Consider the following 23634-nt stretch of genomic DNA (forward strand, 5'->3'; position numbering starts at 1 on the left):
ATGAAATTGGGAAAAGATGTACACAATTGGCTCTCCCAAGCCGGTGTGAGCCAGCTCCAGTGTACCACTATTACATATGTGTGTATGCATTTCTATATGTATGCATACATGTTATATGTGGTATTAAGCATGTCACATGTAACATTTTGCATCTTGCTTTTGTTTAATAGATCTAAGAGACTGTTTCATTTAAAAGAAAATACTGGGTTTGAATCCACTTCCAGATGATGTGAAGCAAGCACTACCAGCATTGAAAATCATGCACCAGAGAGAGTGTTAAGAATGTGAGCTTTAGGGCCGGGTGCGGTGGCTCTGTAATCCCAGCACTTTGGGAGGCTGAGGTGAGTGGATCACCTGAGGTCAGGAGTTCGAGACCAGCCTGGCCAACATAATGAAACACCATCTCTACTAAAAACACAAAAATTAGCCGGGTATGGTGGTGGGCATCTGTAATTCCCAACTACTTGGGAGGCTGAGGCAGGAGAATTGCTTGAACTCAGGAGGTGGAGGTTGCAGTGAGCTGAGATCGCACCACTGCACTCCAGCCTGGGCAACAGAACAAGACTCCATCTCAAAAAAAAAAAAAAAAAAGAATGTGGGCTTTAGAGTCAGATCTGCCTGCTTCCAGTATGGCTCTACCTCTTACTAGCTATGTGACCCTGAGCAAGTCATTCACTTTCTTAGCCTCAGTTCCTTCATTTATAAAACGGGAAAAGTAATGTATATGGTACTAGATATGTTGAGAGCTAAATAAAGTAGCATATATGTAAATCACTCAATAAATGGCACATTATAAAACTAAAAGTCATAGTTGTGCTTAAATTTATTAATACTGAATAGCTTTATCAAAAGTGAAAACCAAAATCCATGGCTTCAAAACTAAACAGACCAGATGTTTCAGTGATTGCCCCCAGCACTACAGATTCTAAGTGAAGCTCTACTACCATATGATCTTGGAGAGCATTAAAAAAGAACAAAACGGCCAGGCGCAGTGGCTCACTCCTGTAATCCCAGCACTTGGGAGGCCAAGATGGGCAGATCACCTGAGGTCAGGAGTTCGAGACTAGCCTGGCCAACATGGCGAAACCCTGTTTCTACTTAAAAAAAAAAAAAAAAAAAAAATTTGCTGGGCATCATGGCGGGTGCCTCCCAGCTACTTGGGAGGCTGAGGCAGGAGAATCGCTTGAACCCGGAAGGTGGAGGCGAAGGTTGCAGTGAGCCAAAATCATGCCACTGCACTCCAGCCTGGGCAACCAGAGGGAGACTCCACCTCAAAAAAAAAAAAAAAAAGAAAAAAAAAGAACAAAACAAAACATTTAGTTGGAATGGATGAATGTCATTAAGAAGCTGACACTCCTGGAGGAAAATACTGTAAGTCAGAAATAACAAGCAGGAAATGAATACCCAAAGAACTAACACTCTTCCATAAACCAATGACATTTGTAAAATTTTTCAGTAATATTAGAAAATACTTAATTCATCTCCATAACACAAATTTTAAAAATATTCTATTACCATTTGTATCTGAATGGGCTACAATTTGAGCTAGCAAATCCTTTATACTAGTGCTCTACAATAGAATTTTCTATCAAATTACTGGTTAATGACCATATGCAGCATTTGCCATTTGGAGCCTCAGGTTCGTTGGTTTTTGTTTGTTTTCTTTTCCTCCTTTTTTCCATAAGGCAAAATTCTTAATCATCTTGATAAAACTGTTCATCTTGGCTGCCCATGTGCTAAGACTCTACCAATAACATAGGGGAAACACACAAAGCTCCAGGCTTTACTAATTTAGACTTGACACATCTAAGTCAATACCACCATTGGAATTCCCAACCAGAAGCCAAAATAGAAAGTCTTAGTTAAGCCTGAGGTCCCAGTCTGCCTCTGCATCATGTCTTCATTGATAGACTGGGGATGGGGGCAGTATTCTATCTCAGAAGAGAGGCCTGGGAACTGATATGAGATATATATATATCGCCTTGTGATCTGATTATTATTCACATGTGCCCATGGTCTCTTCTTGTTTTACTTGTACTCTATTCTAGTCTACACATTAGCTCCAACATCTTTTTGTACTGAATATAACCCATACGAGCTCCCCTGGTCTTCTCTAGAGTAAATCAGAATCATGTCTTCCACCAGTGCTATCCTTGGGATCCCTTGCTATGTGAAGATGGGCAAAATACCTAGAGATAGAAGTTTCTCAGCTGAATGATCAGCGTCCACTAATTCACAGCATTTATCACAAATATAATTAGGCATCTGTTAATTTCTATCTTTCCCACTAAGCTCAAAGAGGGTAAGAGGCTGGGTGCAGCGGCTCACACCTGTAATACCAGCACTTTGGGAGGCTGAGGCGGGCAGATCGCTTGAGCCCAGGAGCTCAATACCAGCCTGGGAAACACAGGGAGACCCTGTCTCTACAAAAAATTGTTAAAAATTGCTAGGCATGGTAGTGCACGCCTGTGGTCCCACATACTCGGGAGGCTGAAGTGAGAGGATCACTTGAGCCCAGAAGGTCAAAGCTGCAATGAGCCATGATCATGCCACTGCACTCTGGCCTGGGTGACAGAGTAAGACCTTGCCTCAATCAGTCAGTCAATAAAAGAGGGTAGGAATCATGTCTGTATTGTTCATAACTGGATTCCCATAGCAGGTCATCAGCATGTGCCAGGCACTGTCCTAGGTACTGCAGATGCATCAGTTAATAAAACAGATTAAAACCCTGGCTCTCTTGGAGCTTACCTTCTGGTAGTCACTCACTGATTTCTAAAATAGGATGTTAGGGCCCAGGCCTGAGAAGTATCTGCAGATGGCTATCAACTTAAGTAATCTATTTTTTTAATTAAATGTCTAGAATGGGAAAATCTATAGAGGCAGAAAGTAGACCTGTGTTTGCCTAGAGCTGGGGGAGAGAGGAGGCACTGGGGGAAATGGGGAGTACTGTTAATGGGTACAGGATTTCTTTTTAGGGGGATAAAAATGTTCTAAAATTGACTGTGGTGGTGGTTGCACAACTCTGTGAACATACTGAAAACCATTGAATTGTGCACTCTAAATAGGTGAATTATATGATATTTCAATTATATCTCAGTAAAGCTGTTATATTTTTAAAAACAGATGGAGAGGAGTTTGTAGGGATAAAGAACAGTCTAATTCAATGGCCTCCATTTCCTCAGAGGATTTGGGGGTCCCAGGGAAGAGCTGAAGAACAAATAAGGCCATGGGAAAGAAAGTTAAGGGAGCACTGAGGGCCCAGCTATAGTGAGAGACAACAATTCCGTGGGGATTACCTCTATAGGCAATCTTCAAGTAGGAACAGAAAGTCATAGGGTGAACTGCTCTGCACTGGGGCTGGCAGGGCAGATACAACAGAAACACAAGGGGCAAGAAATCTCTGGAAATGTCTGGTAAAACAATAGTTTGCTATGTTATTTTTTAATGCCTTTTGTGTACATACGACTTATTTTCTCATTTAAGAGCAAGCCAATGCATCAGATTCTATTACATCTCCTGAGTGTCTCTGATGCAGTATTATACATATGCTGTTCATAATAAGGAACGTGAATTAATAAAGTTAACATTTACTGAACACTTACTATATGCCTAGGCATTACATTAGGTGCTTTAAATTCATTTCCTCTATTTATTTCCAGTAGTATCATGAGATAAGTACTATCATTATCCCTGTGTTATAAAGCAGAAAAAAGAGCCGGGCGCAGTGGCTCACGCCTGTAATCCCAGCATTTTGGGAGGTTGAGGCGAGTGGATCACTTGAGGTCAGAGGTTTGAGACCAGCCTAGCCAGCACAGTGAAACCCCATCTCTACTAAAAATACAAAAACTAGCCAGGCGTGGTGGCACACGCCTGTAGTCCCAGCTACTCGGGAGGCTGAGGCACAAAAATCGCTTGAATCCGGAAGGTGGAGGTTGCAGTGAGCCAAGATCACACCACTGCACTCCAGCCTGGGTGACACAGTGAGACTCTGTCTCAAAGAAAGAAGAAGAAAAAGAGTCTAAGAGCTGTTGAGTAATGTGCCCAAAGTCACCATGGCCAGTAAGGAGTGAGGACAGAATTCCAGGACATGTCTGTCAGACTCACCACAATGCCTATAAGCTCTTAACCACTGAACTGTCTTCTGACCACGGAAAAAAAAGCTTTCATATTGACTATAACATTAGAAGGGTTTTTGCTAATAACCAAATTATTTTAAATTGGTAATACATGGCAATTAATAACTAGATACCTACAATTTAGGAAAATTTGCACTGAAATATACAAAGTTACCTTTTTACTTAATCCATGTCAATTTATCTCTAAGTAAAACCAAAGTAAAATTTTCAAAATACAATTTTTGACCTTTCTTATTAGATTTTATATTTACAGAAGTTTACGGTATACAGACTGTACAATAAGAAATCAAAATAATAAGAAAATTTGCACTTAAAGTTAATTTTAACACTAGTGAGGAAGACAACTAAGCTGTATTAAATTACTTTAAAACCTACCTCTTTGTACAGAAGACGTACTTGACTGAGGAGTTTTCTCTTGATTCTCCTTCTTGACATCCATGGAATCTAATAAAAAAGAAAATAGCAATACTGGGAGGCCACAGCAACAGCTTGAAAGAGCACTCAGAAAAATATAAATTAAAAAACTTTAGCCAATTTTAGTTTTATAGTATCCTCATTTTCTACGTAGGACTTACCATTTTCTAATGTACTATGCATTTTATAATTTGCTCATTTATTTTATTGTCTCACTCTACTCAAATGAAATCTCCAAAAGGGCAGAGATTTATTTATTTTATTGTCTATCTCATTCACTGTGGTATCCTCAAGTGCCTAAAACAGGATCTGGCATCGCAACACTCTCAAGCATTTGTTAAATCAATGCATCAGGCCGGGCGCGGTGGCTCACGCCTGTAATTCCAGCACTTGAGGAGGCCAAGGCAGACAGATCACATGAGGTCACGAGTTTGAGACCAGCCAGGCCAACATGCGAAATCCTGTCTCTACTAAAAATAGAAAAAATTAGCCAGGCATGGTGGCAGGCGCCTGTAATCCCAGCTACTCGGGCAGCTGAGACAAGAGAATCACTTGAACCTGGAAGGCAGAGGTTGCAGTGAGCCGAGATCGCACCATTGCACTCCAGCCTGGGTAACAGAGTGAGACTCCGTTTCAAAAAAAAAAAAAAAAATCAGTGCATCGATAAATCAAAATGAGCTGATCTTTACAATGTTTAAATTAACATGTCCTAGAAATAAAATGGATGCTTTTGAGAGTTCAAAACATAACAGAGAAGCTACAATACAGTGTAATTCAATGGACTGGGCAGAGATTTTCTTGGTGCTAAGCTGAAGAGCTCAAATAACACTGGACCTGGTAACCTCACCAAATCTAAGATGTATCATTTCATCCACATGTATTATAGTATGTATCTCTAAAAGGACTCATTTTTAAAAACTTAAGCATAATACTTTTATTACATCTAAAAAAAATTAACCATAATTCCTTAAAATCATCAAATAACCAGTGTTCCCCAATTGTCTTAACTATTTTAAGTGTGTATGCTTGATTCAGAACCCAAATAAGTCCACACACATAGCAATGGTTGATATGTCTCTTACATCTCTTTTGATCTACAGGCGTCTTCCTCCTTTCTTCTCGCTTTTATTCTTCCCCTTTACAATTTTTTTGCTGACAATACCAGTTGGTTGGTCCTTTCAAGTTTTCCAGTCTGGATTTTGCTGACTACCTCCCCATAGAGTTGGGTTCCTCTGGTTCTTGTATTTTCTTTAAATTGGTATTCATATTTCAATCCAGAAGAGTCTGATCAGATTTAAGGTTGGCCTTTTGGTGGGAGAGGAGAGGATAAGATGACTTCATAGGTGGTGGTGTGTATTTCTCACAGGAGGCTCCTAATATCTAGTTATCTCTCTTTTCGTGATGTGAACAGTTGTGGATGGCTATTGCCTAGATCCTTTCGTTTATTAATGGTTGCAAAATGAAGGTATTCTAATTCTATCATTCTTTATCAGTCAGAAAACTTCTATAGAGAGAAGCTTCCATGCTTCAACCATTCAGTTACCTTAAGGCACGGATCACATAGAGAAATCATAATCAGCACTTTATTATTTTCCTGTATTTCTAGTTTTCAAAGTGATGAGCTGGATCTCTAGCATTCTCTACAGATGACCAGTAAGTTTTATTTGTTTTGCTTTTTATTATCATTATGAATTCATGGATTTAAACATACTTGTGTTGCTATTTTACCCTTACTGACGTTTTAATTGTCAAGTCACAAACTTCTTAAAGAAGGATCTAAGAATGATGCCATTCAACGTAACAGATCTACTTACTAGTTATGACTGAGTGACTCTTCAAGATGTGTGAACACTTGAGAGGGATATATGAGCTGCTTTCTGTTTAAATGATTTCAACTGAGTGGTTGAAGAAAGGCAGTTTCTCTATATAGAAATTTTCTGGCCAATAAAGAATGATAGAATACCTTCATTTTACAACTACTAATAAATGAATGGATGTAGGCAATAGCCATCCATGACTTTTTGTGATTTTCACATCACAAAAAGAGATAACTAGGCTGGATGTGATGGCTCACACCTGTAATCCCACCACTTTGGGAGGCCAAGGAGGGAGGATTGCTTGAGGCCAGGAGTTTGAGGCCAACCTGAGCAACACGGCAAGACCCAGTCTCCACAAGTTTTTTTAAAAAATTAGCCAGGTGTGGTGGCACACATCTGCAGCCTCACCTGCTTGGGAGGCCAAGGCAGGAGGATCACTTGAGCCCAGGAGTGTGGGGTTACAGTAAGCTAGGATTATGCCACTGCACTCCAGTCTGAGTAATTTCATCTCTGTAAAAAAATATTTTTTAAAAAAAAGGCCAGGCACGGTGGTTCACGCCTGTAATACCAGCACTTTGAGAGGCCGAGGCGGGAAGATCACTTGAGGTCAGGAATTCAAGAGCAGCCTGGCCAACACGGCAAAACCCTGTCTCTACTAAAAATACAAAAAATTAGCCAGGCGTGGTAGCTCACGTCTGTGGCCCCAGCCTCTCAGGAGGCTAAGGCAAGAGGATCACTTAAGCCCAGGAGGCAGAGATTGCAATGAGCCATGATTGTGCCACTGCCCTCCAGCCTGGGCAACAGAGCAAAACCCGTCTCAAAAAAAATAAAAATAAAAATTTAAAAAAAGACAGAGAGAGATAACTAGATATTAGGAGTCTCCTGTGAGAAATACACAACATCACTTATGAAGTCATCTTATCCTCTCCTCCCTCACCAAAAAGCCAAACTTGAATCTGTACAAAGAAAGAACAAATTTATATTTACTAAATAGTTCTACAGAAAGATTTTTCTAATAGAAAACAAAGAAAAACTGTAAAGGCATGCTTAGCTTCTAGAGAAGCTAAGAATCTAGTTAAGAGACTACACTAAACTGATACACTTAAAATTAGAGAACAGCATTTAGTACTCAGCATTCAGCCAGAGGAAAAGTCATGAGAGATACAGCGCTTGAAGGAGAAACAGGATGTAGGAAGGCCAATATGTAAAGAATGTATTATGGGAAGGAAGATACAACACCAAGCTGACTGCAAATGAGTGTGGCATATTCATGGAATAGTGAGCAGACTTCTCATAGAGCAAAACAGGATGAAACATTTTTTAATCGCTCTTTGGATTCTAATCTTGGCTTTGTCACAAACTGTTGTATGACCTTAACCTCCCTAAGTTTCAGTTGTCTCATTTATGTAACTAGCAAGGAAAGACAATGACCTTTAATAGCTATTCAGTTCTAAAATTCAAATTCTAAGCACCTAGCATCTCCTATAAATTTATTTTTTAAAGGCTTTATTTCAAAAGTTCAGTATACCAGAAGATATTCATTCCAAATGAGTAACTAAAAACATTATTACCTTTAACAAGTAAATCTTACCTTCATTCACTGTTTGTCCCATGGTATCCCTATTTGGTGTTGTTTCCTACAAGGAGAAAAACCAATTAATGCCTCCTTTTAGCATATTACATTTCTGAAGGTAAATAGCATAAGAAGTCAGTTATAAGGCCAGATCAATTTAATCTGTTTCCCTTGAACAAAAATGATAAGATTTGCACATGCCTAGTTGCCTGGGAATGGAGGAAGAAGGAATTGAGGAGTGACTGCTAAGGGGCATGAGTATGGGTATGAAGTTTCCTTTGTGGGATAATGAAAGTGTCCTAGAATTAGATAGTGGTGATGGTTGTACACCTTGTTGTGAAAATAGTAAAAATCATTGAATTGTATACCTTAAAAGGGTGAGTTTTATGGTATACAAATTTTGACTCAATTTTTAAAATTAATTGAGTAAAAAAGAACAGTTGGTAGGTTAGCAAAGTTAGGATTCAAACTGAGGCCTATTCGAGAAAGCCCATTTCTGCTACATCATGTTGCCAAGAGGTACAAGAATTATGACTGTGTTGGGAAAACCTGTAAGAACTGCAAGAGTCAAGTCTAACAAGAATTATTTGTTAGAAGCCTTGTGTATTTTGAGCCGTAATTCATTAATTCAAACTTTTCCTGCATGTCCTCAATATGCCAGACATTCTGCAGCAAAGATAAATAACAGGCTGTCCTTGGCCTCCAAGACCCCAGTCTAGTCAGAAATAAACATGTGAACAAAACATAATATAAGTGCTATAAAAAAAATGTACATGGATAAACCTAATATGGCAAAAGGCTATCCATCCCGCCATTACTTCATGTGCCTGTAATAAGAACATGATGATGTGTATAACTGAAGGTCATCTGGCACTTAAAGGAAACCTATGAAGAATACATTCATAGGCTGGGTGCAGTGGCTCATGCCTGTAATCCTAGCACTTTGGGAGGCCAAAGCGGTTGGATTTCTTGAGCCCAGCAGTTCAAGATCAGCCTGGGCAACATGGCAAAACCCCATTTCCGCAAAAAGTAAAAAAAAAAATTAGCTGAGCATGGTGGCACACGCCTGTAGTCCCAGCTACTTGGGAGGCTGAGGTGGGAGGATCACCTGAGCCTGGGGAGGTCAAGGCTGCAGTGAGGCAAGATTGCACCACTGCACCGCAGCCCGGGCAACAGAGTGAGACCCTGTCTCCAAAAAAAAAAAAAAAGTGGTGGCACACACCGGAATTCCCAGCTGCTCGGGAGGCTGAGGTACAAGAATCACTTGAGCCTGGGAGGTGGAAGTTGCACTGAGCTGAGATTGCACCACTGCACTCCAGCCTGGGAGACAGAGCAAGACTCTGTCTCCAAAAACAAAAATTCATAAAGCCAGCTAGAGAGCCTTCTGTACCTCTGATTCAACAGAATTACACCCAAGCATCACCTTCCCAAAACCTGCTTCTTCTCCATCTTTCTCTTACACTACTACTTTTCCAGGTACATGGCCTTAATGCCCCAGGTGTGTTTGTTCCTCTTCTTTCATTCACACATTCAATCAGTGGCCAGCATGCACCAGCTCATTTCCCTTTCCCCTGCCATTCACTGGTTTACACTTTCATTGGCCTGTCTTACGTAGTACCATAGTCGCCCAACTCATCTCACCACAGTGTCTTTCCCTACTATAATCTATCCAACACATAATGTCAGATATGGTCTGAGCTGTTTTCTGCCCAAATCACCCTCCTGCGTCACCAATTTCACTATTTATTTGAGGGAAAAAAACTCTTTGTGGGGCATATTTTTTTTTATTTTTTTTATTAATTTTTTTTTGCACACAAAAACAATAAACATTTTCTAAAAATACATACAAACAAAAAGATGCGTATCAAACATATTAGGAAGGTTGCACATGGGAAGTCGGGGAATAGAAATGGGGGGTGGGAATTAAAATAAATGAGAGAGGGACTTTATATGGATCAGTGATAATAACTCAATCCTCTATTTGACAAAGAAGAAGGAGAAGGAAGAGGAAGAAAAAGAAAGTGGGATAAAGGATCAGAAAGCGAGGAAAATAGAAAAAATTAGAGTATGACTCCAGGGTAGACCTGTTTTGTTGTCACTGAGTTGGTTGGTTGGTTTGTCTGTTGTATTTTTCATATGTTTCACCATGTTGGCCAGACTGGTCTCGAACTCCTAGCCTGAAGTGATCAACCCGCCCCGGCCCCCCAGAGTGCCGGGACCACAGGCGTGAGCCACCACGTCCAGCCCCTACATTGCTTCTGGCCTCCGTGGTAGACCTCCCAGACGGGGCGGTCGGGCAGAGGCACTCCCCACATCCCAGACGGGGCGGCCGGGCAGAGGCGCTCCTCACTTCCCAGACGGGGCGACCGGGTAGACGCGTTGTTCATTTCTTCCCAGACGGGGCGGCCGGGCAGAGGCGCTCCTCACTTCTTCCCGGACGGGGCGGCCGGGCAGAGGCGCTCCTCACTTCTTCCCGGACGGGGCGGCCGGGCAGAGGCGCTCCTCACTTCTTCCCAGACGGGGTGGCCGGGCAGAGGCACTCCTCACTTCCCAGACGATGGGTGGCCGGGCAAAGGCACTCCTCACTTCCCAGATGGGGAGGCCGGGCAGAGGGGCGGCCGAGCAGAGACGCTCCCCATCTCCCAGACGGGGCGGCGGCCGGGCAGGGGCTGCAATCCCAGCACCCTGGTAGGCCAAGGCAGGCGGCTGGGAGGCGGAGGCTGCCGCGAGCCAAGACCACGCCACCGCACTCCAGCCCGGGCAACACCGAGCACCGAGTGAGCGAGACTCCGTCTGCAGTCCCAGCACATCGGGAGGCCGAGGCGGGCAGAGCACTCGGGGTCAGGAGCTGGAGACCAGCGTGGCCAACATGGCGAAACCGCGCCTGCAGCCAAAGGAGAAAAAGCAGGCAGCGGTGGTGGCGCGCCCCGGCCGGCCCAGGCAGTCCGCGGGGCAGCAGCGAGCTGAGTAGATTGCAGCCTGGGCCACAGAGGGAAAAAGACAGAAAGAAAGACAGAAAGAAAGACAGAAAGACAGAAAGACAGAAAGACAGAAAGACAGAAAGAAAGAAAGAAAGAAAGGAAGAAAGGAGGGAGGGAGGGAGGGAGGGAGGGAGGGCAGGCAGGCTGGCTGGCTGTGGGGCATATTTTTAAGGTCCCACCCCACACAATTTCAAAGCCATCTGACACCTACCATCCACAGTAAGCCCAAAAGGACTTTGTTTCAATGACTCATCATGTTGCTCTATCTACATGGGATACCCTTTCCTCCTCTTCTGCTTCTTGAAATACTATCTTTATGCTTTAAGACCTTTATGCTTCAAGGAAACCTCCTTACCATTTACCAATGATGTTGGTGATGTTTACCATTACCAACATCACCAACATCCCTATCCAGGTGCGATCTACTCAAAATATTTGCAGAATTCTTGTTATGTGTTCAGTGCTGTGTGGATAGAAGACAGACAATCTACCACAAAAGTGCTGGAAATCTAGTAGGAGAGACATATTAACAAATTATTGAACAAAACAATAAAATACAGGTTTTAAGAGTGGTAAATGTGGTACTATGTAAGAAGGCAGAAGGCACAATTAACTGGGAATATGAAAGGTGGCTTCTCAAAGGAAGTGGCACTTGAATTGTTTCTTTAAAGATGACAATTTCATGAGCAGAGAAAGAAGAAGAGAGGAATTGCAAGCTGAAGACACAAAATGAGTAGAGACTAAAGAGATCCTGTCTCCTCCACTGGATTACAAAATGCTGGAGATGCTCAGGTTCCCACTGGGCCCTCATCTCCCTCTACAATCTCTCACAGGGGCCATGGCTTCAGGAGCTACCCATACATAGACAACTCACAAAGCATTACCTCCCCCTCCCAGATCACATCTCTGAAAGTTAGACTGGAATAATCAAGTGGATTGACTGATTAATACTTCCGCTAGGATGTTATCAATTAAAGACTATAGCCCAGTGGCTAAAGAAACAGACAAGAAAGTAAAATATATACAGGGTGTTGAATCTACACAGATGATAAAGCACTGTAATCCAGGTAAGTGAAGGTACTTACCGACTCTCATCAAAGAGCAAAAAACTGTGAATTACATTAAAATGAGTCTTATTAGGCTGGGCACAGTGGCTCATGCCTGTAATCCCAGTACTTTGGGAAGCCGAGGTGGGTGGATCACTTGAGCCCAGGGGTTCAAGACCAGCCTGGGCAACATGGCAAAACCCTATCTCTACAAAAAATTTAAAAATTAGCCAGGTGTGGTGGCACACGCCTGTAGTCTCAGCTATTCAGGAGGCTGAGGTGGGAAAATCACCTGAGCCCGGGAAATCCAGGCTGCAGTAAGCTGTGATTGTGCCACTGTACTCCACTCCACCCTGGGAGTCAGAGTGAGACCTTGCCTCAAAAAATAAATAAATAAATAAATAAAGAGTCTTATTACTATACAAATGAATTCAGTCCAATAAACTGAGGGATGGGTCAGACACAGAAGATATAACCAGTTTCTCATGTTCTCTCAAATATCTAACCCATAGCTGAATGCTTAACTCAGCTGGTAGCAATTGCTTCCATTGGCTGAGTAAGTTATTTTCGTAATCCTGGAAGGAGTGAAAATATGTATAGAGATGATCGAAAATACATACTTGAAGAAAACCTAAATAAATCACCATATTCACAAGTTGGAAGACTCAATTTTCTTAAGATGTCAATTCTCCCCAAATTAATCTGCAGAACCAACAAACTGATCATCAAAATCCTCATAGGGTCTTTGGAGAAAGTAATATGCTGATTCTAAAATTTGTATTTTTGAAAATGTAGAAGATTAGAATAGCTAAAACAATCTTCAAAAAGAACAAAGATGAAGAATTTACATCATCTTATTTCAAGACATACTATAAAGCAACAGTAATCAAAACTATGTGACATTGGCATAGGATATACAAATTAAATCAGTGGAAACAGGCTAGGCAGTCCAGAAATAGACCCACAAATATTTGGTCAATTGATTTTCAACTCAGGGAACAAGGTAATCCAATGGGAAAAAGAAAAGTATTTTTAAAAGAATGATCCTGTTGGCCGGGCATGGTGGCTCATGCCTGTAATCCCAGCACTTTGGGAGGCCGAGGCAGATCATGAGGTCAAGAGATCAAGACCATCCTGGCCAACACGGTGAAACTCCGTCTCTACTAAAAATACAAAAATTAGCTGGGCATGGTGGCATGCACCTGTAGTCCCAGCTACTTGGGAGGCTGAGGCAGGAGAAGCGCTTGAACCCGGGATGCGGAGGTTGCAATGAGCCGAGATCATGCCACTGCACTCCAGCCTGGCAACAGAGCGAGAAGCCATCTCAAAAAAAAAAAAAAAAAAAAAGGCCAGGCACGGTAGCTCATGCCTGTAATCCCAGCACTTTGGGAGGCCGAGGCGGGGGAATCACGAGGTCAGGAGTTCAAGACCATCCTAGCTAAAATGGTGAAACCCCATCTCTACTAAAAAATACAAAAAATCAGCCGGGCGTGGTGGCGGGCGCCTGTAGTCCCAGGTACTCTGGAGGCTGAGGCGAGGCAGGAGAATGGTGTGAACCTGGGAGGCGGAGCTTGCAGTGAGCCAAGATCACGCCACTGCACTCCAGCCTGCACGACAGAGCGAGACTCTGTCTCGAAAAAAAAAATAAATAAATAAAATAAAATAAAATAAAATAAGAAAAGAATGGTCCTGTTACTTAAAAGCAGACTTAGATTCATTGTAAATGTATATCGCAAATTCTAGGGCAACCGCTAAAAAAAAGTGGAAAAAAAAAGAATAATATGCTTACAAAGGAGAGAAAACGGAATCATATTAAATGTTCCATTAAAACCACAAAGGACAGAAAATGTAGAAAACAAAAATAAGAACAAAAAACAAGGGCAAACAGAAAACAGTAATAAATACAGTAGCTATTAATCCAACTATATCAAGAATCACTTTAGGCTGGGTGCCTGTAATTCCAGCACTTTGGGAGGCCAAGGCGGGTGGATCACCTGAGGTTAGGAGTCCGAGACCAGCCTGGCCAATATGGTGAAACCCTGGCTCTACTGAAAATACAAAAATTAGCCAGATGTGGTGATGTGCACCTGTAGTCACAGCTACTTGGAAGGCTGAGACGGAAGAATCACTTGAACATGGGAGGTGGAGGTTGCAGTAAGCCAAGAACACGCCACTCATTGCACTCCGGCCTGGGCGATAGAGCGAGACTGTCTCAAAAAAAAAAAAAAAAAAAAAAACCAACTGTACGTTGGCTACAAAAAAAAAAAAAACAAAACAACAACACTTTAAATATAAAGACACATATAAACTACAAGTAGAGGGATGGAGAAAGTCCATGCTAATACTAACCAAAAAAAAGGCAGGAATAGCTATACTAATTTCAGACAGAGCAGACTTGAGAGCAAGGAAAGTTATCAGGGATAAAGCCGGGCATTACATAATGATAAAGGGATCAATACTCAAAAAAGATATGACAATCCTTAATATGTATACGCCTAACAAGAGAGCATCAAAATATGAGGCAGAAACTGATAGAACTAAAAAAGAAACAGATAAATCCACTATTATAGTAGGAGACTTCAATAACTCTCTATCAGAAATGGACAGATCTAGCAGGCAGAAAATCGGTGAGGACATAGTTGAACTCAACATCATCGGTTGGATATAATTGACATCTAGAGACTACTTCATCCAACAACAGCAGAATACACATTCTTCTCAAGCTCACATAGAACATTCACCGAGATAGACCATATTCTGGGCCATAAAACACACCTTAACACACTTAAAAGAATAGAAACCATACAATGTTTCAGTTCTTAGACCACAATGGAATTAAACTGGAAATCCATAACAGAAAGATAGCTGAAAAACTCCCAAATATTTGGAGATTAATCAACACACTTTGAAACAATACATGGGTCAAAGAAGAAAGCTCAAGATAATTTTTTTTAATTCAACTAAATGAAAATGAAAATACAGCTTATCAAAATTTGTCCATTGCAGTGAAAGCAGTACTTAGAAGGAAATTCACAACATTGAATGCATATATTAGAAAAGATGAAAGGGCCAGGCACGGTGACTCATGCCTGTAATCCCAGCACTTTGGGAGGCCGAGGCGGTAGGATCATTTGAGGCCAGGAACTCGAGACCAGCCTGGCCAACATGGTGAAACCCCAACTCTACTAAAAATACAAAAATTAGCCGGACATGGTGGCACACGCCTGTAGCCCCAGGTACTCGGGAGGCTGACGCAGGAGAATTGCTCGAACCTGGGAGGCGCAGGCTGAAGTGAGCCAAGATTGCGCCAGTGCACTCCAACCTGGGCAACAACTCTGTCTCAAAAAAAAAACAACTCTGTCTCCAACTCTGTCTCAAAAAAAAAGAAAAAAAGAAAAAAAAAATCCAGGCACAAACTGTATGATCTCATTTACATGTGCAATCTAAAATAGTTGAACTCACAGAAGTACAGAGTAGAAGGATGATTACCAGAGGCTGGGGAGGAAGGAGCAAGGAATGGGGAGTTGGTCAAAGTGTAAAAAGTTTAGGTTAGACAGGAGGGGCTGGGTGTGGTGGCTCATATCTATAATCCCAGCACTTGGGAAGGCCAAGGCAGGAGGATCGCTTGAGCCCAGGAGTTGGAGATCGGCCTGGGCAACATGGCAAAACCCCATCTCTACAAAAAAATACAAAAATTAGCCGGGTGTGGTGGCACATGCCTGTAGTCCCAGCTACTCGGGAGGCTGAGGTAGGAGAATCACCTGAGCCTGGGAAGTTGAGGCTGCAGTGAGTCATGATGGTGCCACTGCACTCTAGCCCAGGTGACAGTGTGTGGTGACCCTGTCTCATCAAAAAAAAAAAAAGGAAAGAAAATAAGGCAGTGTAGGAACACCCAGCATAGTATCTCAAACAAGTAGAAGCTCAAAGACTGTTCCTTATCCCACCCCATCTGTCCTAATGAAAACTTCCTGAAATTAGTGAGTTTTAGCATTAACATTTAAAATTAATCATGTCGTAAAATGAAACTATGTTCCAACTTGGATTTCCAAGCATTACTTGGTTACTCTTCCAAAGTACAGACCAAAGAGTTGCTGCTTAACAAAACAGGAACTCTAAATTAAATCACTCTTATATTAAGCAGAAATAAATAAATGTATATATGTATAACAACCAGACATATCACTATCAAAGAAAGCAGCTGTCATCTACTAATCAGCATTATCAGAAAAGATACATTCTAGCTAAAGCCAAAGGAAAATTGACATCATCTTATGCTGTATGACTTTGAGGTAATTATTCATTAATATATTATTTCCTTTAAGGTAGGTGAGTATTGAAAATAGCTTTTGGGCCGGGCACCATGGTGCATGCCATAATCCCAGCACTTTAGGAGGTCAAAGTAGGAGGATCACTTGAGGCCAGAAATTTGGCACCAGCCTGGACAACACAGCAAGACACCATACTATAGAAAAATAAAATAAAATAATTAGCCAGGCATCGTGGAGCACACCTATAGTCCCAGCTACCTGGGAGGCTGAGGAGGGAGGATCACTTGAGCCCATGAGTTCAAGGCTGCAGTGAGTTATGATCACACCACCACTTCACTCTAGCCTAGGCAACAGAGAGCCCAGCTCTAAAAATAAAAATTAAATTAAAAAGAAGAGAAGGTGGCTTTTGGTCCTTTATGAGCCAAAACATCCTTGTGGACTCCTAGAAACCAGAATTTTCTTTTTCTTTTTACACATTCATCATCATCGAAAATAAATAAATGAGAACACAGATAAGCAAAAAGAAGGGGGAAAGAATCACCTATAACTCCACCACCAAACAATACCTGTTGTTAACCATCTGGTGTATACCCTTCAAATTTTAAAAAATCATATATGTAAACCCATATACAACATATATTTGAACCACTTTTAAATATATACCACCAAATTCCATATATCCATAATCTTCAAATGAAATTCTCTCTATATAATAAATTCATAAAGCCAACATTTCTTAGCTAAAATGAAATGTACAATGAATAATAAATGCCAGTTCATACCAAAGGCTGGACACGGTGGCTCACACTTGTAATCCCAGCACTCTGAGAGGCAAGGTGGGAGGATCGCTTGAGCTCAGGCGTTCCAGACCAGCCTGGGCAGCACAGTGAAACCCATCTCTACAAAAAAATACAAAACTTAGTAGGCCATGGTGGCACACACCTGCGATCCCAGCTACTCAGGAAGTTGGGAGGATCGCTTGAGCCTGGGAGGTAGAGGTTGCAGTAAGCTGAGATCACACCACTGCACTCCAGCTTGCGCAACAGAGTGAGACCCTGTCTCAAAAATCGATAAATAAAAGTAAAATGTAAAAAGTTCATTCCTTAAGGAAAATCTCCACTATTCTTAAGATTGACGCTCAGGACAGAAGTTACTGCTTATTTTGCAATCTAACATATGATAAACAAGGCCTGGCGCGGTGGCTCACGCCTGTAATCCCAGCACTTTGGGAAGCCAAGGCGGGCAGATCACTTGGGGTCAGGAATTCAAGACCACTCTGGCCAACATGGTGAAACCCCATCTCTACTAAAAATACAAAAATTAGCCAAACGTGATGGCAGGCACCTGTAATCCCAGCTACTCAGGAGGCTGAGGCAGGAGAATTGCTTGAACCCAGGAGACAGAGGCTGCAGTGAGCCAAGATCACTCCACTGCACTCCAGCCTGGGTGACAGAGCAAGACTCTGTCTCAAAAAAAAAAAAAAAAAAAAAAAAAAAAAAAAAAAAAAAAAAATTAAATAAATAAAATGTGATAAACAATAAGGCAGATGAAAATCTATTTACTAGACTCTTAGCATAATTTTTAAGTTCATGACTATATTTATCAAATACTGCTTTTTGATAATGTTTGATCACCAAAACTTTTCGTCATTTCCTATATAATTTTTGTATCTTATACTTTGCTGTTTTTAAAAAAGGATTAGCAGTCCCAATATAAAAATACACTTAGGGTAAAGTTTTATTTGTTTGTTCGAATTAATAAGAGCAAATACCTAGGCTTTGGGGCTGCCAGCAGGAGTGCCATGGTGAGAGGCACTGGCAGGGAATGCGGAAGTGAGCACTGGTCCCCAGCCCCAGGCCAAGAGCCTTGGTTTGCCCACTAGGATTGTTTTAAGAAAATGGCAGACAAACCAGACATAGGGGAAATCGCCAGCTACAATAAGGCCAAGCTGAAGAAAACGGAGATGCAGGAGAACACCCTGCTGACCAAAGAGGCCATTGAGCAGGAGAAGCGGAGTGAAATTTCCTAAGAGCCTGGAGGATTCCCCACCCCTGTCATCTTCGAGACCCCAGTAGTGATGTGGAGGAAGAATCACCACAAGATGGACACAAGCCACAAGCTGTGCTGTGAACCTGGGCACTCCGTGCTGATGCCACCAGCCTGAGGGTCCCTATCGATCCAATCAGACTGCCAAATTCTCTGGTTTGCCCCAGGATATTATAGAAAATTATTTGCATGAATAATGAAAACACAGCTCATGGCAAAAAATAAAATAAAATAAAAATGTACTAGTTAGTTGGGAAAAATTTAGTAATTCCTTCCGGGCTTCCTGGTAGATAAAAGCAAAAAAGAAAATACTTGGGTTATATACACACAAATTCAGAAAAAAAAAAAAAAAAAAAAGACAAACATTATCCTAGGACCAAATACTAGGAAGAATCTGCGAAGATTCTGATGTAAAAGAATACTGACTAATTTCATAGAAACTATCTTTGACTATAACCTGAGAAAAAATAAAACGTTCTATTGTCCCTCTTAAAATGCATTACACTGTAACTCACCTGTCTTTCAGTCACAAGGATAGAGGTTATAGATGTAAAAGGAAGAGAAGATTACTATAATCTATTGGTAAATGCTGGATAGCATCAATGGATTCTCAGTTGAATCCTCAGAGTGTCTCAAATAGAAAAATATGGTGGCAATAGATGCAGACAGCACAGCTCTTTCTGGGAAAAATTAGAAGCCTGATGTTCTTTTAGAAACACATTTCCACAGTGGTAGTCTGCAAGGAAAACTGCAAAAAAGCTTATCTTTGCTTTCAGTATACTTTGAACCCGCTTCAGCATTATAAGAAAGGCTCAAAAAAGACCCTCAAGTAACTCGCCTTGATACATGGGAGAAAAAAATTTGGTTTTAAAAAAAGTTAAAAGCTTCAGGCTTTTGTTTTTGCTTTTGGCAACATAAAGAGTAGAAGTTGCTTCACTTAATGCATATTAGGAGCAATTCCACTGTGTGAAAAAACATTCAAATATAAGCCTTAAAAAAAATAAAAAGGTTAGGTTAACAGTATTTCATAGTGTCTGACATTGAAATTTCACTTACCAAAAGACCACAGTTGGGCCGGGCGCAGTGGCTCACGCCTGTAATCCCAGCACTTTGGGAGACCAAGGCGGGCAGATCACTTGAGGTCAGGAGTTCAAGGCCAGCCTGGCCAACATGGTGAAACCCCATCTCTACCAAAAATACAAAACTTAGCCAGGCATGGTGGTGAGCGCCTGTAAGCCCAGGTACTCAGGAGGCTGAGGCAGGAGAACTGCTTGAACCCAGGAGGTGGAGGTTGTAGTGAGCCGAGATCATGCCACTGCACTCCAGCCTGGGCAACAGAACAAGACTCCATCTCAAAAAAAAAAAAAAAAAAGCCTACAGTTACACTAAATCTAGCAGTTGTATCTAGAAGCTCTGAACAAGTATGGACAATCTTTTACACAACCATTTGTTTTGCATATTGTATCTTGTTACAGAATTAAGAGCTGATAAAAGATCAACAAATGCTTTGAAAAGTCTTGTTTTAAACCATCTTCTCAACACAATTAAACAATGTAAACAGTGATTAATAGTGGAATTATTAAGCCTAAAACTCCCATTACTCTTATCTGATTCTGGAGAAAATTCTACAATCTGTTGAGAAAAACAGTTTTAAAGTACTATTTAGCAAACTAATGGGTCTATAATTCTAAGATTACAGGGCCTTTCCATTATTTGTTTATTTTCTGGGGTTTCTTGTTTGGAGGGCTTTTTTCTTTTTCTTTTCCCTTTTTCATTTTTTATTTTTTTTCTTTGGTGTGCCCCACCTCCCTTTTTTTTGTTTGTTTGTTTTGTTTTTAAGATAAGGTAAGCTACACCTTGAGTCTCTAATTAAAGATCACTACCTGAAAAGTAGTGATCTTCAGTAAGGGCAAACATTTTGACAAGGACAGGAACTAAACAAATCTGACAGCAAGAAATCTCCCAGGTTCCAGGTTCAGTTCAATTTCACTAGGGAAAAAAAAAAGAGAGAGAGAGAGAGAGATTTCCCAAGGCCTGTTTCAACTTTAGGCCATTGGTCAGATGTTATAAAATGAATGCAACTGTAGAATTTCAACCTGAGAGAACATAAGAATCAACAAAATACGGCCAGGCGCAGTGGTTCACGCCTGTAATCCGGCATTTTGGGAGGCCAACGCGGGTGGATCACGAGGTCAGGAGATCGAGACCATCCTGGCCAACATGGCAAAACCCCGTCTCTACTAAAAAATACAAAAATTAGGCAGGTGTGGTGGCGGGTGCCTGTAATCCCAGCTACTCGGGCGGTTGAGGCAGGGAGAACTGCTTGAACCCGGGAGGTGGAGGTTGCAGTGAGCAGAGATAGCGCCACTGCACTCCAGCCTGGGTGACAGAGCGAGACTCTGTCTCAAAAAAGAAAAAGAAAAGGAAAAAAAAACCTGGGCCGGATTACAATCACATCTGTAATCCCAGCACTATGGGAGGCTGAGGCAAGAGGATTGCTTGAGCTCAGGAGTTCAAGACCAGCCTGAACAACCCAGTGAAACCCTGCCTCTATTAAAAAAAAAAAAAAAAAAAAAGAAAGAAAGAAAAGGAAAAAATAATAAAAATACGAAACCAAACTCTCATTCCCTATGACTCATGGGAAACTTAAAAAATAAAAATTTTTTTAAAAGACCAGGTGCAGTGGCTCATGCCCGTAATGCCAGCACTTTGGGAGGCCAAGGCAGGAGGATAGCTTGAGCCCAGAAGTTCAAGACCAGCCTGGGCAACATAGTGAGACCCTGTCTCTAAAAAAAAAAAAAAATAAATAAAATAATAAATACATAAACCACCAAATTCTTGCCATCCAAAATGAGCTCCTCTTCCTCTGCATTTTATTTTAAAAGCATTACAAACCCTCCATCTTTCTGAATTAGAAGTAATCTTTGACTCCCCTCCTCTTCTGTCTTATCAGTTACCAAGTTATTTTGATTCCTCAAGATCAGGAAGCTGGTAGTGAAAGAAAAATGATTTAAATCGAGGTTTGTCAAATGCCAAAAGACAAGGCTCCAATACACTGTATGTGCTTTGAAAGGGAGAAATAAGGAGTGACATGGTTTGGTGTCCCTACCCAAATCTCATCTTGAATTGTAGCTCCCATAATTCCCTCATGTTGTGGGAGGGAACCGGTAGGAGATAAAAGAATCATGAGGGTGGTTTCTCCCACACTGTTCTCATGGTAGTGAATAAGTCTCAGGAGATCTGATGGTTTTATAAAGAGAAACACCTTTCACCTGGCTGTCATTCTCTCATCTGCTGCCCTGTAAGACATGCCTTTCACCATGATTGTGAGGCCTCCCCAGCCAGGTAGAACTGTAAGTCCATTAAACCTCTTTTTCTTATAAATTGCCCAGTTTCAGGTATGTCTTTATCAGCAGCGTGAAAACAGACTAATACAAGGAGATATTATAACAGATATCCTAGACAAAATGGATCCATGAGGGCAGGAGAAAACAAAAGTTATGTTCCCAGAGATCTAATGATGATGGTGTTGGCAGCAGTGATACTACTACTCAGATCTGTTACTTACTGAGATCTTGCTATTAATGAATGCCTGGTACCCTACGCTAAGGCTTTTATATATGTATTTTTTCTTATCTAAAGCTTATTACAAGCCTGCAGAGTAGATACTGTTATTAATGTCCATTAATGTTCATTTGAAAGTTAAGGATATTGAGGCTCAAAGACCTGCCCAAGATCACCCAGCTAGATTTGAATCTAGGTTCATGAATGCTTAACCATTGTGCTAAAACTGCCTTTGTTGTGTTTAACTGTGTAAGTGCCTTTTCTCCCCTGCTAGACAATAAGCTCCTGGGGGCAGTATCACATCTAGTTCTTCTTTATATCCTTCAGAGTAACGAGCACAGTGTCTATCACATACTAGGGTCCCTAAAATGTTTGCTGAATGAGTAAACTCTGCTGTGCTATAGGCTGCTTGTATCTAAACTATATAGAACCAGAATATTGTGGTTTTTAAAAACAATTTCTGGTTTTTTTTTGAAACAAGGTCTCTCTATCACCCAGGCTGGAGTGCAATGGAGTGATCACAGCTCGCTGCAACCTCAACCTCCCCGGGCTCAGGTGATCCTCCCACCTCAGCCTCCCTAGTAGCTGGGACTACAGGCACACACGACCATACCTGGCTAATTTTTGTATTTTTTGTAGTGACAGAGTTTTTCCATGTTGCCCAGGCTGGTCTCAAACTCCTGGGCTCAATGAATCCTCTTGCCTCAGCCTTTCAAATTGCTGGAATTAGAGGTGTGAGCCACCATGCATGGCCTAAAACAATTTTTTGATAAAATTTTTCTTTTATTCTTTGTTTTGAGACAGGGTCTCTGTTGCCCAGGCTGGAGTTCAGTGGCATAATCAGGGCTCACTGCAGCCTGACCTTCCGGGCTTAAGCGACTGTCCTGCCTCAGCACACCCCCTGCACACCCCCAACCCCCGACACACACACACACACACACACACACACACACAAAGTAGCTGGGACTATAGGCATGTGCCAACAAGCTCAGCAACTAATTTTTTTTTTTTTTAATTTTAGTAGAGACGACGGCTCACTAAGTTGCCCATACTGGTCTCAAACTCCTGAGCTCAAATGATCCTCCTGCCTTGGCCTCCCAAAGGGCCGGGATTACAGGCTCACGTAAGCCACAGCGCTCGGCTGAGATTTTTCTTTTGGCTGTCATTGTTCTCTGTTCCTTCCTGCAATATCAAATCAGCTGTCTTAATTTACACACAAGTCTAAGTCAATGGGCCAAGGAGAAAATTCTGTGAGATCTGAGACAATCCCCCACCTCCAATATCTCTTTCTCAGAAGTTGATTGGCCTTTTTTTTTTTTTACTCTGAATTTTATCTCTTTCTAGGATGTTCACGGTCTCAAAAAGACAGGCTCCTTATAAATGAGTTACCATTATAGAATTCAGTTTATAAATGCCAACTACATAACAGGTATAACTAAAACATGTGCTTTAAACCAATATTCACCAAAAAAAGAAAGGACAAGCCAAGTCTCTATTCACAAAATAATCTACTGAAAAAAATGTTTCATCATATCCCCTTGAGTTTATCAATAGTATAAGACGTTTCAAGGATAAGAGAGATTCACAAATATGTTTGCTGGTGTTTTAAAGAAAATGCTGGAATAAGTGATGGAAGTTATTATATATACACAATTTACCAGAGATTAATTAAATAGCACAGGTAGAAAGGGTTCTTTTCCTTTTAAAATCTATCTTATTATAAAGACACTACTTTTAGACTTGAATAAACAAAAACGCTTTCCTTTATCGTGAAGGGGAAGGTCTGAGT

At 41.4% G+C, this 23634-nt stretch overlaps 2 protein-coding genes across 6 annotated transcripts in view; one reads left to right on the top strand and one right to left on the bottom strand.

Annotated features, from left to right (window-relative positions):
* Window positions 1-23634, bottom strand: part of SCML2 (Scm polycomb group protein like 2) — a 118912-nt gene that overhangs the window by 87151 nt on the left and 8127 nt on the right. For all 5 annotated transcript variants that reach the window (XM_063634992.1, XM_055268030.2, XM_055268033.2 and 2 more), the window contains exons 2-3: window positions 7959-8004; window positions 4512-4580 (exon numbers count right to left, since the gene is read on the bottom strand). In XM_063634992.1, coding sequence (XP_063491062.1) covers window positions 4512-4580; window positions 7959-7980 — 91 coding nt within the window. In that variant the 5' untranslated portion in view covers window positions 7981-8004. The remainder of the gene's footprint in view (window positions 1-4511; window positions 4581-7958; window positions 8005-23634) is intronic.
* On the top strand, window positions 18123-18361 carry LOC134735967 (thymosin beta-10-like). The gene has a single exon (XM_063634492.1). It carries the CDS (start codon window positions 18133-18135, stop codon window positions 18262-18264), a length of 132 nt encoding a protein of 43 aa, XP_063490562.1. The 5' UTR covers window positions 18123-18132; the 3' UTR covers window positions 18265-18361.

The sequence above is a fragment of the Symphalangus syndactylus genome, chromosome X, assembly GCF_028878055.3.
Source record: "Symphalangus syndactylus isolate Jambi chromosome X, NHGRI_mSymSyn1-v2.1_pri, whole genome shotgun sequence".
Lineage (NCBI taxonomy): Eukaryota > Metazoa > Chordata > Mammalia > Primates > Hylobatidae > Symphalangus > Symphalangus syndactylus.